This window comes from Sus scrofa, chromosome 14, assembly GCF_000003025.6.
Source record: "Sus scrofa isolate TJ Tabasco breed Duroc chromosome 14, Sscrofa11.1, whole genome shotgun sequence".
Classification (NCBI taxonomy): domain Eukaryota; kingdom Metazoa; phylum Chordata; class Mammalia; order Artiodactyla; family Suidae; genus Sus; species Sus scrofa.
In genome coordinates this window covers 74,754,489-74,771,687 of record NC_010456.5, presented here as the reverse complement: position 1 = coordinate 74,771,687, position 17,199 = coordinate 74,754,489, and the positions used below count along the sequence as shown (strand labels likewise).

The following is a 17,199-nucleotide window of genomic DNA, read 5'->3' as shown; positions in this document are numbered from 1 at the left end:
TGGGAAGTAAGAGCTGCAGTGCAGGGGTGGTGGAGAGGAGTGTGTGTGTGTGTGTATAAGCCGAGGAGCGTGTGCCAAGGCCTCTGTCTGCTGGCTGCCCCTAAGAGAGGATTATAGATCGTCACAGATGGGGGGGACCCTGGGTTTGCCCCTCCTTGGTTTAGTGTAACCTTGGATAAATGTCCTTCCCATTTCAGGCATCAATTTCCCAATTGGTACAATGATGGAATGAGACTAAGTGAGCTTTAAGGGCCTGCCCTAAAAGGCTGAGATTTCCTTCCCTTGGGCTTATAGGTATCTGTCCCTTAGGGGAAGGTGGGGTCTGGGTCAGAGCAGAAGTAGAGGTGAGCGGTTTTGTGGGCCACCCAGGCCTTTCTTATTCTGGAATAAGGTGAGGATTGAGGGCTAGAAAGGATTGAGACTGCTTCCTTCTCCAACAAGGCCCTTGGCTGATTTTTTAGCCTGGTTCTCAAATGTGGGCTTCCCTTCTAGTTCCCATCTCCAGTGGCTGAGGCACTTCCTGTCCTCTCCCATCTTGCTCCTCAATCCCTTTCTTCTACTCCAATTCTGGGACAATTAATGGTAGGGCTTTGGGAGGGGCTGTGTTTGTTGGGAAGGGGACAATTTCCCTTCCTTTCTTTGGTTCTTTTTGGTTGGTCAAATAATTAAAATGATATAAGACAGATTAACAGGGGAAAGTCAAATTCAATTTCACATGTGTGGGAACTGCACAAGCATGTGAGGGTCAGAGACAGGTAAAATGGTATATACACCATCCTGAGTTAAGAAAGGGGGTGGGGGAGTTCCCGACGTAGCTCAGTGGAAATGCATCTGACTAGTATCCATGAGGACGCAGGTTTGATCCCTGGCCTCTCTCAGTGTGTTAAGGCTCTGGGGTTGCTGTGAGCTGTGGTATAGGTCGCAGATGCGGTTCTGATTTGGCGTTGCTGTGGCTATGATGTAGACGGCAGCTATAGCTCTGATTCAACCCCTAGCCTGGGAACCTCCATATGCCGCCCGGGCGGGGGTGGGAGGGTGGGGAGAGAAAGAAATGAGATAGGGATCTGAGCTTCCCAAGGACAGGAAGGTCATTTACAGGATGTGTAGTAATCAGGTATCTGCTCTGCCATATAGATGGGTCCACTTTTTTGGGGGGGGGTCTTTTTAGGACCAAACGTGAGGCATATGGAAGTCCCCAGGCTAGGGTTGAATCAGAGCTGCAGCTGCGGGCCCTAGGACACAGCTCAGGGCAACACCAGATACTTGACCCCACTGAGTGAGGCCAGAGATGGGCCCTACCTCACCTCATGATTACTAGTCAGGTTAATAACCTGCTGAGCCACAATGGGAACTCCTAGATAGAGCCACTTAGATAAAATTCATCTCTGTTTACTCATTTTCTGGGGAAATTTCCCAATATACATTCTTCCACGTGGTTAAGGGAGGAGGCAGTAATTTCCCTTGAGCCCACAGGGTCCAAAAAGTGCAGAAGTTTCCACGTGCCTAGGTAGCACATTTCAGAGACCTGTTCCGAAACCCTACATACCTAATATTGTTACCTGTCTGGGGCGGGGGGCGGGGGGGACTGTGCATATAAAATATTAAAGAGGGAAAATCGGGGCCCAGAATGAAGCTATACGCAGGCACAGCCATGTAAATATTTAAGAGAGCGTGGGTCAGGCAGTGAGTCTGAGCACTGTGAGAGTTCAGAAAAAGTAGTTAATCCTTTTGAGTGTGGATTCTCACCTAAAAAATGGTGCTATAGAAAATGGTATGTTACAGAAGAAATAGGAGGCTTGAAAGATATTTTATATACATAATCCCCAAGGGAGACTTATTGATTTATGTGTTCTTTTTTGACGACTTCTCCCTTCCTTTCAGTTCCTTTACCCTTTTTCCTCCCATTCTCCTTCAAAACTCCTTTCAGCCTCCGCCCTCCGTCTTCCTCCCCCTCCCGATCTTCCCCTGCGCAGGCGCCCTGTGAGGCGCTGAGTCAGGCTGTGGGCCGGCTCCCTACCCCACCCCCTGCAAAGCAGCTTGCGCCTGCGTGGTTGGGCGGCTTTAGGGCGGGGTAGGTTTATATTCGCAGAGGATCAGCTGACACCCTGCATTGCAGTGTGCGGAGTCAGGCGGCGTCATGTACACCTTGTTCCTCTTGGCTGGCCTTCTGGGCGCGGGTAAGCCCTGGGTCCCTCAGCCTTGGGAAGGGGGGTCTCCTACAGAACGATACCTCCCCATCCTGGGGAGCAGTCTGTACCGTTTCGCGCCCGGTACCGGTCGGCGCCGTTCTTCTGCTCCCCGTAGGGACTGGCGACCGGCACGCACTGCGCAGGCGCCTGCACAACGCTGGTACCTGCACTACGCGGAAGGGTTGCGGGAAGCCTGGGGGCGTTTGGGAGACTCGGCCTGGGGTCGCGAGGGTAGATGGGCAGGGTGGCAGGGTCAGGTAAGTAGCATCTACCTCAGGGCTTGAGTTGCCCCTTAGTTGGGCTTCCCGGGGCCTTCCTTTAAGCTGCCCGTCCAGCTGGTGGGATGACAGCTCCTGCAGCCCAGTTGTGCTTGTTCTGGGCGCAGGTGGTCGAGGTGTGCTGGAGGCTCAACCGGCTGGACCCACTTTGGCCCTTGACCTCATTTGCCCCAGTTTTTAAGCGTATTGAAGTTGCTGGAAGCACTTAGGTATGTCTTTTATGTGGGTGTTTATTTTTGCCTATGTGAGTACATATACTACAAGTTGAGATGATAACAGGGTTTTTGTAGTTCTTATGCGTTTGCGGTGGAGTCCTTTTTCATCTTGCACACCCATTAGCTGGTTTTAGCAGTGGCCTTTATTTTGGGGGAACATCTGAAGTATCTAAGATATTGTGCACAGGAGTATTCTTAACACCTGCTAATTGTCCTGAAATAGTACTGATGGTTGTTAAAAAAAAAATCACAGTTTATGAAGGCAACGCTTGGGAACCGGCAACCCTCCCTTACAGCAATTAGAAAAAGTCCTCAGTGCCCTCCGGATGAACCCCCACCCCCAACTCTTGCCTTCACATCCTAACCTCATTTAAATCATGGTAGAGGGAGGAGTTCCATCATGGCTCAGCGGTTAACGAACCTGACTAGCACCCATGAGGCATCGGGTTTGATCCCTGGTCCCCCTTAGTGGGTTAGGGATCCGGCTTTGCTGTGAACTGTGGTGTAGGTCCCAGACCCGGCTCTGATCCATCCAGCCTTGCTGTGGCTCTGGCGTAGGCCTGCGGCTACAGCTCGGATTGAACCCCTAGTCTGGGAACCTCCATATGCCGTGGCTGAGGCCCTAAACAAACAAACAAAAATTCACAGTAAAGGGAAAGGAGTGAGGTTGATGGATGTGGGCCCGTATTTTAATTTATTATAGACAGAGAGGATCCCAAGTCTGGGAGTTGTCAGGTAATAGTCCACTGAGGGATCTAAACCAGATCTTTAAGTCCAACCTCAATTTCTGTTTCTAGTTAAATGTAATTTAAGGACTAGCTTCCATTCTGACTCAGCAGCCATGTAAATTTTAATAGTAACAAAATGGATGAGAGAGTTGATCAAAGAAATAAGATGTTTATAGGTGAGGTAGACTGAAAGTGTTTTTCTAATGTTAGTTTTCATTCATTCCCATGAATGTGTCATAACCTTAAACCAAACCCTTAAACTTGGTTTACTTGTAGGTTATGAAAGGCAATCTGCTTATAAAGAAAGATTTTTTGCTTTATAGTCAGTGAAGAAACATTTTCTTGTTGGGGTTGGTAACTGCTTGTTGCCAACTGATTGAGAGAAATCTTTTGTTTTTAGAGTATCACTTTGTTCTTCTGGGCAATGAGTCACATCCTCACAAGACCCTGAAGAGTTCTGAATCACCCAAAAAGGACTCAATTGTTTCTTTAGAAATGTAAAGCCCTCTGGTGCCTATGGCAATGGCTAACCTGACTGTTAACCTAGACCCCCTCTTCCCTGAACAGTGTTAATTATGGCCTTGCTCTAACCTTGCTGCCCAGCCTTTAGGGTTATGCCGAGGTCATGCTCCTAATGCAGTGTGTGAATGCTTGCTTGCTTTGATGGCTCTGGCCCCAGTGTAGCTTTTTGGAAATGTTTTCCTAAATTTTTAATGTTGATATTGAGCTTGTTAATGAAGGTGCCTAGTGACTTCACTCAAAACCTGCTCCCTGAGAGCTTAGAACTTGCCATTCCCCACGGTACCAGAGAGCCATCGTGAACTTGAAAAGGCTTTATGCTTTGCGGTTTTTTTTTTTTTTTGGTCATTTCTAGAACTGCTCCTGTGGCATACGGAGGTTCCCAGGCCAGGGGTCTAATTGGAGCTGCAGCTGCCAGCCTACACCACAGCCACAGCAACGTGGGGTCCGAGCTGCGTCTGCAACCTACACCACAGTTCACAGCAACGCCAGATCCTTAACCCACTGAGCAGGGTCAGGGATCGAACCCACAACCTCATGGTTCCTAGTTGGATTCATTAACCACTGAGCCATGATGGGAACTCCGCTTTGTGTTTTAATGATATCCTCGTGGTAGAGACATTTGCCTTTGAGTTATCTTTCTACTCATCCAATTTCCCCTCCTTTTTCTCCACCTGAAAAAGAAATGGCAGTGAGAGCATTGGGAGTATTTCCTGTAACCTCTTGGGAGTGAAGACACTGAAGCCCCCAGAAATGACTCCCCCAATTTGTAGTGTAGTCCATTTACTGAGGAAGTCAGAATCAAAACTCATGACTCCTGACAGTGCTTTTTCTGTGTCCTTCCATCAACACAAACTTCTTAACTCTCTCTCTCTTTTTTTTTTTTTAATGGCCATATCCATAGCATATGAAGTTCCTGGACTAGGGATTGAATTTGAGCTGCTACTGTGACTTAGGTTGCATCTGCAGCAGCAGCACTGGATCCTTAACCTACTGCACTGGCCTGGGAATTGAACCTGAGTGTCTACAGTTGGATTCTTAACCTACTGAGCCACAGTGGGAATTCTAAACCTCTTAACTCTTTTTTTTTGCTTTTTAGGGCCGCACCTGCGGCATATGGAAGTTCCCAGGCTAGGGGTCCAGTCAGAGCTGTAGCCCCCAGTCTATGCCATAGCCACAGCAACACAGGATCCAAGCTGAGTCTGCAACCTATACCACGGTTCATGGCAACTGGCAAGGCTAGAGGTCCAACCTGCATCCTCATGGATCCTAGTCGGGTTTGTTAACTGCTGAGTCACGAAGGGAACTCCCTAAACCTCTTAACTCTTTACAGAGTTACTGGGCTATAATCCACATACAGAGAATATGCAGGTTTTTAAGTGTACAAATTGAGGTGTTGCCACAGAGTGAACGAACCTACAAGCAGCCCCCAAGGTTAAGGAGTAGCATCCAGAAGCCCCTGTGCCTCACCAGGCCCTCTAACTTGTCCCAAAGGAAACTGCTTGTTTAGCCTCTAGCACTGTTGATGTGAAAACCTAACTTGCTGTGCTTGAGCTTTTTATAAATGGGATCATATAGTAAGGATATACTATTGGGTGATTCCTGTAGTGGAAAAAGGCAGGCCCAGTGTTAATGAGGTAATAAGTACAAAGTGTGCCTGGGATGTGGTACATACTCCCTGAAGCTTAGCTGCCCCTACTGTCACTTGGGTAGCAGCTGGCCAGCTGAAGGGCATTTACCCAGCACTGAGGCAGGTAGCTCTCTAGGGAATCTAGAATGTGATATGTACAATACATACTCGTTTGATAGCTTCTTATTTTAAGATGCAAGACTGAACTTACAGCATAGCCTGCTGAATATCAACAACTCCAGGTCTCACCTGCCAGGAGTTGCGATAATTCCCCTGTTAATCATTCACTTTTTAGTCAGTAATCAGTTTTACTCTGACAGATACTAATGTAATTCATGAAGGGCTTTTTTGTATTAACCAATCAAGGGTTTGGTAAGTGCTTTAATTGCATTTGACAAAGCTTATCCAGTACCTCCTGAGAGAGTTGAAGTATATTGGATCAAGTGGTCTGGATTTTTCTAGATCAGGGGAAGAATTTACACCTCCATTTTCTTGGGATGTGAAACTGGATGGCCAGGGTGTGGCTTGACAGGATGGGGAAGAGGAAGGGAGACATGGTGTTGCTGGCTGGGGGAAGTACCTAATAAGATTGGGAAGTTCTCAAGGCCAAGACCAGGCCCCTTGGGCAAAGGGGCACTGCAGCTTAGAGGCAGTTTTCTAGCTTGGGCATTCTAGATTGCCAGATGGCAGGCTGCAGGCTTTACTCCTGGCACCTATTTGGTTTTTCTGCCTCTTGGAAGGAGGGTTGCCTTGCCTCTTGGAAGTTACGTTGCCTTGCCTGTTTTTCCTTTTTGCTATTTTAAAATCATTTAAAAACTGCTGGTTGGAGTTTCCGTCCTAGCTCAGCAGTAACAAACCCCACTAGCAGCTATGAGGATGCAGGTTTGATCCCTGGCCTCAGTCAGTGGGTTAAGGATCTGGTGTTGGCATGAACTGTGGTGTAGGTCACAGACACGGCTTGGATCTGGCGTCACTGTGGCTGTGGCGTAGATTGGCAGCTGCAGCTCCAATTCGACCTCTAGCCTGGGAACCTCCATATGCTGCAGCTGAGGCCCTAAAAAGCAAAAATAAATGAGTAATAAAGGATGAAGAATTGACGGTTGCAAGAGCACTTGTTGCTTTACTTTTGTTTTTTGGAGTTTCAGAAAGTAACCTGAATTAAGGCCTTGAGTAATGGCCTGTGCACTGAAAAGTAATCTGTCCAAATTCCATGTGTTCTTGTGGAATTCGTGACTCTTTATGACTAAGATGAATCGGTAGATGTTTAACTGTATCACATCTCTCTATGACCGTGGGCAGTTTTCTTCAGCTGTGCTTCCTCATCTCTAAAATGGGGTTAATAATCATTCCTCTCTAATTGGGTTGTAGTGATGCTTCAATAAATTACTATGTGACTGGGCTTAGGTAGTATTATAAGGTTTGTTATTACACCAGGAATAAAAACAATACCGTGTTAACGTCCTGGTCCCATGAGCACAGTGATTCCTCTCTGCCCTTGATTTTGTGATGTCTCCTGCCTTCTGCCATTTCAAAGGATGTCGTAAATGTAACAAAACAAAACTGAATTGACGTGTACGTATGTATGCCGGACGTAATTACTGGGTCAGAAAACACCAGGGTAGGTAGGCAGCCATTAGCAGGGAAGTCGGAGTCTGTATTCCAGTTTGTACCTTGGTCTTGAACAGAGTAGCCCAGCAGAGCAGGGCTGGTTCCAGGTAACCTGAATACTTAGATTCTAGGCCCGTTGTCACTAAGCTACTGGGGGTAAGTGTGGTCAGCAGCACCCCACCCACCTCACCCCCTGTTTCCCCATCTGTCAGTGGAGGCGAACTGTTTAGATAACAACTGCACACAGTAAACAAGTTCCATCAGGGTGACGGTGCATAGAGCAAAAAGCATGTTTCCTTCCCACCTCTGACCTCCACACCTTTCTCAGAGGTGGCCTGACACCGGCTCCTGCTTTCTGTGGCTCCTTACAGGTGGCTGTGTGTAAGACTTGCCCTTCTCTTTTTTCTTTTTTTCGCACAAACGCATAGGACACTGCCTGTTGTGCTCTTTGCTCTTTTTTTAAAATTGTGGGACGCTCTAGACCTCCAGAGAAGTGGAGGAGCGTAATGAACACGTAAATATATAACACCCTAGTTAAAAAATAGAACAACCCACCTCCCGCCACAGATGACCACCTTCCCGGGCTCGCTGTTCATCATCCCTCTGCACATCTTTCTTTATACTTTCATACAGATAAGTGTCACCTTCACCGGTGTGTGTTTACTGAGGTTCATTCATTTTGAAAATGTTTAGATCTACTTCATTCATTTTCACCACAGTACAGTATTCCGTTTATACCGTACTTATATCCCATTCAGTTTTTAGACATTTAGATTATCTCCAGTTTTTGTTGTTGTTGTTGTTACAGACTGGTTCTATAACTATTCTTGTGCACGTGGACAGACATTTCCTTAGAGGATATACTGAGGAAGAAAGTTCCTGAGTTGTGAAGTATATCTGTTTTCACCTTAATTAGAAATTGCTGGAGTTCCCGTCATGGTGCAGTGGAAACTTGAATCCAACTAGAAACCATGAGGTTGCAGGTTTGATCCCTGGCCTCGCTCAGTGGGTTAAGGATCTGGCGTTGCTGTGAGCTGTGGTGTAGGTCACAGACGCTTTTCATATCTGGTGTGGCTGTGGCATAGGTTGGCAGCTGTAGCTCCGATTGGACCCCTGGCCTGGGAACCTTCATATGCCACACACAGGTGCAGCCCTAAAAAGACAAAAAAAAAAAAAAAAAAAATTGCTGAATGACTCTTTAAATGATTTTAGGAATTTATATTCCCAGAGTATATGCAGTTTTGAGTTGAATTATTAGCATTTGATGTCAAATGTTAAGTTTTTCTATAAAAGAGTGAGTGGTTTTCATTTGTATTTCTCCTTTTATTTGTATTCTTGTAGGTTGTTTCGTGTTGATACAGATAGATCTATACTGTTACCTTTCTAAAAAAAGTTTAAAAATTTTTGAATAATTTTAATTAATAGAAAAGTTACAAAGCTAGTACAGTGAGTTTCCGTATACCCTTCCCCCAGCTTCCCCTGCTGTTAACATTTTATGTAATATAACCACTGTACATTTATCAAAAGTAAGAAATTAACATCAGGACATTACTGTTAACTAGACTGCAAACTTTATTTGGATTTTACCAGTTTTCCCACTAATATCATGTTTCTGTTCCAGGATTCAGTTTGGAGTACCACAGTGTACTTCGCTGTCATATCTTTTTTTTGGCTGCGCCCACAGCATCCAGGGTCAGGGATTGGACCCACATCACAGCTGCAACCCAGATCACTGTAGTGACAACACCAGATCCTTAACCTGTTGTGCCACCAGGGAACTCCTGTCGTAACTTGTAATCACCTCCTACCTCCCAGCTGTTAAAAAAATAGCTGCAGAGTATTTTACTGTATTGTATGGATATGTCAATTCAGTTAAACCTATTGATGGACACCTGTGTCACAGAAAAAGTGAGATGGATTCTAGTGACACTTTTAAATTTTAAAACTGAATTCTGGACATATTGTGATAGATATTGCTTTGCAAAAGGCCTTTTTTTTTTTTTTTTTTTTTTTTTTAAGTTGAACCCATGGAATATGGAGGTTCCCAGGCTAGGGGTCGAATTGGAACTCTAGCTGCTGGCCTACGCCAGAGCCACAGCCATGCGGGATCCTAGCCATATCTGTGACCTACACCACAGCTTTTGGCAACACCAGATCCTTAACCCACTGAGTGAGGCCAAGGATCAAACCCTTATCCTAATGGATACTAGCTGGGTTTGTTATTGCTGAGCCACAATAGGAGCGCCCAGAAAAAAACTTGTAGATAAGATTGAAGGAGATGCTATGGAAAGTTTCTTTGGCCAGTCTTAATGATGTCACTTATTACAGTTTAAAAAAAAAAAAACCAACAAAATCCCAAAACACCTCTAACAGCTGTGCTGGGATGCTCTCCTGTATATGTAGGCAGTGATACAAGGTCACCTGGCTTCCTATCTCATTAGGATTAAAACCTAAAATTTGGAGTTCCCTGGTGGCTCAGTAGGTTACAGATCTGGCGTTGTCACTGCTGTGTCTCGGGTTCATTCCATCCCTGGCCCTGGAGCTTCTGCATGCTGCAGGTGTGGCCAACAACAACAAAAACCATCTCAGATTTATTCTGCCTGGTGATGGCATCTGGCCCTTGGCTGATCTTCAGAGTTCTTCCTCTCCCTCCCTCCCAGTGGGTCAGGGCTGCCATTCAACCCTCTGCTGCCTTATGCTCAGAACCTTTGCATTTTGTGTTCTGTCTGGGACATCTTCCTTTCCAGATAAGTGTGGTTCACTCCCTGCTTAGCTGTGGCCTTGCCAGAATTGCCCTCTGCTTTGCCTAAGTGGCCATGCCATCCTGCCTCTGCTTTTCTTTGCTGTACGCACTGCCTCTGCTAAGTATGGTATATTTTTATCATTTGCTGTCTTCATCATTTGCAGGATCTGCAGCATGGGTAATGGTGCTTGGCATGGGGCAGGTGCTGAGCAGAGGTGTGAGGTGTAGCAAATAGACCTCAGCTGGTGGATTGGTGTGCATGGAACTTTCGTGCTGGTGGTACTAGTTCTCTATCACCATTAAACTAAGCATTTTCTTTTATTAGCTGAAATTAACTTTTTTAAATTTTATTTATTTATTTTTGTCTTTTTGCCATTTCTTGGGCCGCTTTCTCGGCTTATGGAGGTTCCCAGGCTAGGGGTCTAATCGAAGCTATAGCCGCTGGCCTAAGCCAGAGCCGCATCTGCAACCTACACCACAGCTCATGGCAACGCCGGATCGTTAACCCACTGAGCAAGGCCAGAGATCGAACCCGCAACCTCATGGTTCCTAGTCAGATTCGTTAACCACTGTGCCATGACAGGAACTCCTGAAGTTAACTTTAAGAAAAAGTGTTTAGGGGTTTACAAATCAAGAGAGACTTCAGACTCAAGAGACATGTTGGCCTTATTATAGTGTATGGAGTTCTGGTTGTGGTGCAGTGGAAATGAATCTGACTAGTTTCCATGAGGATGCGGGTTCGATTCCTGGCCTCGCTTGGTGGGTCGGGGTCCAGCATGCTGTGACTGTGGTGTAGGTCAGCAGCTGTAGCTCCAGTTTGACCCCTAGCCTGGGAATTTCCATGTGCCATGGGTGCAGCCAAAAAAAAAAAAAAAAAGTTTGTGTTCAGGTTAAAGGGGGCCCACCCTCCCCTAAACCTGCTGGAGAGAATTTTTATATAGGTAGTAGGGACACCAGAGCCTAAAGTAACTTAGTTAACTTAGTGGCCCTGATATGAGGTAAAGCTAAAAATGGAACCAGCTATAATTTGAGGAAGTTATTTCCCCTCTGGTTCCAGAACTTAGGTGTTTATAAATGTTTAACCCAGCGGTTCTCAAACTTTTGGTCTCAACATCACTGTATACTCATAAGTCATTGAGGGACCTCATTAGAGCCTTTGTTAATGTGGGTTAAATAGTCCTTCAAAAAAAACCCGAAAGACCGTTACATGTTACCATAATTGTGATTTTTTAATGCAAAATAACTTTTCCTAAACAGAAACACATTTAGTGAGACCAGTGGCTTGTTTTACATCTTTGCAATCTTGTCAACACCTGGCTGGATTTTCAGCTATTTGTGATCAGTCTTTTGCATTGTCACATGTCATAGGCTTTTGGAAAGGTTCCACTGCACATTTGTGACTGAGTGAAAAAGGCAACTAACTTCTTCATGTTGTGAGAATTTTGGCCTCCCAGCACCCCTGAGGAACCTCTGAGACTCTCAGGGTTCTTTGGACCACACTGTGAGTGAGAAGCCCAGTGTTGCTGACGTGCGGGAACTTATAGGCATCGAAGTAGCTAACACTTCCCGAGAGTTTATTGAGCCCCCAGCACTGTTCTAAGTGCTTTTTGCTTAACATTGATTTAATTCTCATAGTAGCCCTCTCAGGTGAGAGCAACTGGATCAGGATGCTGGGGGCATTCTAATATCCTGCCCTAAACCATGCTGTGCTCTGAATTTTATTTTATTTTATTTTTTTGTTTTTTTGCCTTTTCTGGGGCCGCTCCCACGACATATGGAGGTTCCCAGGCTATGGGTCTAATCAGAGTTGTAGCTGCCAGCCTACGCCACAGCCATAGCAACGCAGGATCCGAGCTGTGTCTGCAACCCACACCATAGCTCACGGTAACACTGGATCCATAACCTACTGAGCAAGGGCAGGGATCGAACCCACAACCTCATGGTTCCTAGTCGGATTCGTTAACCACTGAGCCACGACGGGAACTCCCTCTGCTCTGAATTTTAGATTTCAGCATTTCCAATGAGGCAGTATTCTTTTTACGTTTTAACTAAAGTAAAAAGGTGACATTTAGGAGTTCCCGTGGTGGCATGGTGGTTAACGAATCTGACTGGCAACCATGAGGTTGCGGGTTTGATCCCTTGCCTTGCTCAGTGGGTTAAGGATCTAGCGTTGCTGTGTCTGTGGCGTAGGCCGGCGGCTACAGCTCCAATTGGACCCCTAGTCTGGGAACCTCCATATGCTGCAGGAGGCGGCCCTAGAAAAGGCAAAAAGACAAAAAAAAAAGTGACATTTATAGTAGGCACCCTTGACATGTCTCAAACTTTTTAAACAATCATGTGGGATGAGTCCAGAGCACTGAATTTTCCCTCTTAGTGGCATTTGCATGAAATCTTCTTTAGCATTTTATTGTCTCCATGTGTGCGGAGACCACCCAGCTGGTTAGCACGGGTGGGGCAGAGCTTATGCCAGCTTCTGGCTGCATTGACTCCTGTGTAGCAACCTGGGCCAGATGTGAAACCACGCAGAGGTACTTTTGACCTCCGCCTGTACTGGTTCCCCTTGGGTGACCTCTGTCAGGGACTTCTTGGTCCAGTTGTGGTGCAGTCTTATCTAAGGTGATTCAGGTTCATCTGTGACCACCTGCTGATGGTTGACATTTTGGAAGGAGGGCTTTGCTAGCAGGAGTTTATATTGGGCTGGAGTGCTCTTGGATGAACTAGATAGGAATTTCTCTTCCCCAAGTTAATTATGCCACGTTGTATCAATTTATAATCTAAGAAGATCACATCTTTGCCCCTCAGTGTCACACAAGGCCATGTACCTGAGGATTATGTTGCTTTCTCCATGTAGATTGATTTCTTGTCCTAAAATTAATCCGGCTTGTGAAGAAAATTAAAAAAAAAACCAAAAAACAAAAAAACAACAAAAAACCCCAAAACCAAAACCAGGCAGTAGTGGGAGAGAAGCAGGGAAGAAAGAACCTTTGTTTTATGGGAGTTCCCGTCGTGGGTCAGTGGTTAACGAATCTGATTAGGAACCATGAGGTTGCGGGTTTGAACCCTGGCCTCACTCAGTGGGTTAACTATCTGGTGTTGCCATGAGCTGTGGTGTAGGTTGCAGACATGGCTTGGATCCCGAGTTGCTGTGGCTCTGGTGTAGGCTGGCGGCTACAGCTCTGATTAGATCCCTAGCCTGGGAACCTCCATATGCACGGGTGCAGCCCTAGAAAAGAGAAAAACAAAACAAAAATGGAAGAACCTTTGTTTTAAATAACAGAAATGATAGCGATGGACCGTCAGCCTAGAGAGCTTGAGAGCTTTATTGCCACAGATTTGCGATAAGAGGAGTATTTGCACCTTACTTCCTTTAGATCAAGGCAGGCTACCTCTGAGTGGATATTGTTCTGAATGATTAAATGGGCAGTGTTTTTATTTTGTTCTGCAGAATGTTTTCCAAGAGCAGGATCCTATAAAGAGGAGGCAAGTGCTCTTTGCCATCCAAGGTTTTTGTGACACCAGCTATGTCATCCAGTAGTCAGTGCTGGGTGCATTGCATTGTCTCCTGCTCTTATGGAATCTAAGAGCACAAATTCTCCTGAGAAATGTCTAAATGCAGGGGACCTGAGGTAGATTCTGCCCCTCCTGGGGTTCTTCTCTCTTGGTCTCCTAGCAACCTGCTTGTTGTCATGGTAATGCATTACCCAGACTGCAGATCCATTGCCCTGTGGAATGTGTGCTCTGGTTGTTGATTTGGGGAGGCTGCTTGCATTTTCTGTTATTTTTTTGGCAATTGGACTTGAACAGAATTTAGCATATGTTACCTGAAATATTTAAAAGGAAAAACGATGTTATGGCTAAGACAGTAAAACTGATGGTTTTAACAAATAGAGCATAGAATATAGGTCTAAGAATGACCTTTCTCTTGAGGTTGTTTTTGAAAATCTTTGTTAATTACATTGTTTACATGGAGTTTTTTTAATTAAAAATTTTTTATTAAAGTATAATTGATTTAGAGTTCCTGTTGTGGCTCAGCAGTAACAAACTCAACTAGTATCCATGAGGACGTGGGTTCGATCACTGGCCTCGCTTAGTGGGTTAAGGGTCCGGCATTGCCATGAACCGTGGTGTAGGTCACAGATGTGGCTCGGATTTGGTGTTGCTTCAGCTGTGGCATAGGCCAGCCGCTGAAGCTCTGATTCGATTCCTAGCCTGGGAACCTCCATATGCCATGGGTACGGCCCTAAAAAGACAAATAAAAAAAAATATATAGTTGATTTACAGTGTTGCACCCATTTCTGCTATACAGCAAAGTGACTAAGCTACGCATGTATATACTTTTTTTTTTTTTTTTGGCCATCCCTGGGGCATGCAGAAGTTACCAGGCCAGGGATTGAACCCATGCCACCCGGGCCACAGCAGTGCCAGACAGTGCCGGATTCTTAATTTGCTGATCCACCTGGGAACTCCTATACATTCTTTTTTTAATATTTTTTTACCTTGTGCTCTATCCTGGGAGACTGGATACACTTCCCTTTGCTGTACAGTAGACCTTGCTGTTTACATGGGCTTTTAAATACCCTCAGTGGAGGTAAGCTTTAGTCAAGACTTGTCATTTGGGGACTCTTCTGGTGAATGAGGTAGATGATCGTAGTTAGGCTTAGGTTTGACTGCAGACAGCAGAAACCCAGAATAATAATTGCTGTCTAGGGCTAACATGGTGGTTCTGCTTCCAAAAGAATTCAGAGACCCAGGCTTTTCTAACTTGATGTTCTGCTCCCTTGAGGTCTAGCCCCTTTCCTTGTAGCCCATCGTGGCTGCCAGAGTTCAAGCCATCACTCTTGTCTTTAAAAGTGCAATAGTGACATTCATCAGCCAGAATACAGTTTTGTGGCCAGACATTCCTATATGGGAAACCGGGAAATGTGTTTTTTTTTTTTTTTTTTTTTTTCTTTAGGGCCACACCTGAGGCATATGGAAGTTCCCAGGCTAGCGTTCGAACAGGAGTTGCAGCTGCCAGCCTACAGCACTCAGCACTGCCACAGCACGGCCAGATCCTTAACCCACTGAGCGAGGCCAGGCATTGAACCCACATCCTCATGGATACTGGTTGGGCTCGTAACTTGCTGAGCCACAAGGTGAACTCTGAAAGTGGTTTTTAATTTTGGCAGCTATATGTAGCCAAGGAGCAGAGTATAGATATAGGGAGCAACTCGCAGCCTCTGCCACACTGGGCAATAATTGTTCCCTGAAACAGATTGTAGGGTTTAACTGATTTTTTTCTGATTTTAAAGGTAGCCTTAGAAAAAATTAATTTATGCAAAAATATAAAAATTAGAATGTGAACACCTCCCCGTGGTTGTCCTCCTCCTCAAGCCCACCATTAACAAGTTGGGGAACAATGAACTGAGCTTCCTAGGTACTAGGCACTCTCAGTGCTCTCTCTGCTTTTTCATTAATCTTGACTGAATTCCTAAGAAAGGGGCACTCTTAGTTTCCATATTTTGCAGAGAGTTGTGGCATAAGTAAGTTGTCCAAAGCTTGGCTTCCGTAGACAGCAGAGCAGCGGTTTCATCAGGTCTGTCTACCCAACACTCAGGCCAGTGATCGTGTTGCCATGGTGCCTTCACCCACTTCTAGAAAAGGAGAGGTTTTGAGGGGGCTCTTCTAGAAGATGGGTTCCAAACATATTTTGAACAATGGCAGCTTTTCGGGATGGGAGGGCAATCAGCCAATAGCTCCAATTGGATGAATTCCTGAAAGCATTTCAGCGGTGGTATTACTGATGCGTTGCTCGGCACCTCTCATTGTTGCCCTCATAGGACTTCGGGTTTAGCTCGTAGGTACACAGTATTGACTCCTGGGTTCATTACTCTGTGGCCTGTGCTTCACTCTCCTGGTGATTTTTTGGGTGTTGAAGGGATTGAGCCCTAGCCACAGTGGTGACTCGAGCCTCTGCAGAGACAACACCAGATCCTTAACATACTGTATCACAAGAGAGCTCCGTAACCATCAGCTTCTGAGGGTGTTGGGATACAGCTCTTCAGGTCTTGGCACTGCCAGTTAATGACCTGATTAAATGGAGAGAAAGCAAATAGAACAGCCTTGATTCAGCTATTTGTGGAACACCTGTTCTGGACAAGGGAGTGGGTCAGAAAAAGGTCTTCTGGTTGCTGCTATGGGTAATAATAATAGTGTTCAGTGGACTTTTATTTTATAGCATGCCAGGATTGTACTAACTTTGTTTTACAAATAGGTTAATTTTTACAAATCCCTTGGCATGGGTGCTAGTATTTAGTCCATTTTGCAGATTGGAGAAGGTCACATGCCTAGAAGTGGTGGAGCCTTCGTCTGAACCCTTCCCAGTCTGGTTTCAAAGCACTCTGGTAGGGGAGTTGAGATAATGTGGATAAATTAAAATACCAGCGAGATAATGCTCAGGGCCTGACGGTTGAGAGAGTAGTACTCTGGCAGTTGAAAGTGGATAGTTAATGTCATCTTGTTTTTCAAAACAATCCAGTGATCAAGTGGCTTCATCCTTTTTTTAGAGATGAAAAGCAAGCTCAGTGTTCACATTGTGGCTCATTGGTAACGAACCCAACTAGTATCCATGAGGACTTGGGTTCGATCCCTGGCCCTGCTCAGTGGGTTAAGGACCCCATGTTGCTGTGGCTGTGGTGTTAGGCCGGCAGCTGCAGCTCCCATTCGACCTCTGGCCTGGGAACTTCCATATGCCGCAGGTGCGGCCCTAAAAAGAGAAAAAAAGAAAAAAAAAAAAAAAACAAGCTCAGAAGGGTGGCGATTTGCTTAGGGTCGTTTGGGCAGAAGTTGCAGGCAGATCTTGTTTTCTTTTCAGCCAGCATGCCATGTTTGGAAAAAACCGTTTGACTTAGATGGTGGGTCCATTGCCTTAGCAGTCTCACTGTAAACTCAGGGTTTGGTTCCTTCTCACAAGACATTCCCCTAAAAGCACCTAAAACACACGTGGTTCTGATGAGCTCTCCCACCCTCCCAGGCTCACCGAGGTTTTTTTTTGTTCAGTCTAGAGCTGCCACAGACAGAGTCCATGGCTGATCCGACTCATGGCAGCTCTTCTCAAGACAGTAAAATTCTGACAACCTATTTTTGATAAATGGCCTAACTGTGGAGTGGTTCATAACACATCTGTTTATTTTCTTCTAGGCCTGGGGAGTAAGAATGGAATAGAGCACCCACCCCTTTCCAAAGGAAATAGCAATAGCATCTTAAACAAACCAGCCCTGTTTAATTAAATGAGGCTTGCCTATGGGGTT

General features: G+C 45.5%; 1 protein-coding gene across 8 annotated transcripts in view; it reads left to right on the top strand.

Moving 5' to 3' along the window:
• Positions 1-17,199, top strand: part of PSAP (prosaposin) — an 86,461-nt gene that overhangs the window by 48,958 nt on the left and 20,304 nt on the right. For 5 of the 8 annotated variants that reach the window (XM_021071889.1, XM_021071888.1, XM_005671043.3 and 2 more), the window contains exon 1: positions 2,025-2,177. The exons of 1 other annotated variant lie outside the window; for it this stretch is intronic. In XM_021071889.1, the coding sequence (XP_020927548.1) occupies positions 2,138-2,177 (40 nt within the window). In that variant the 5' untranslated portion in view covers positions 2,025-2,137. 8 annotated transcript variants of the gene reach the window in all.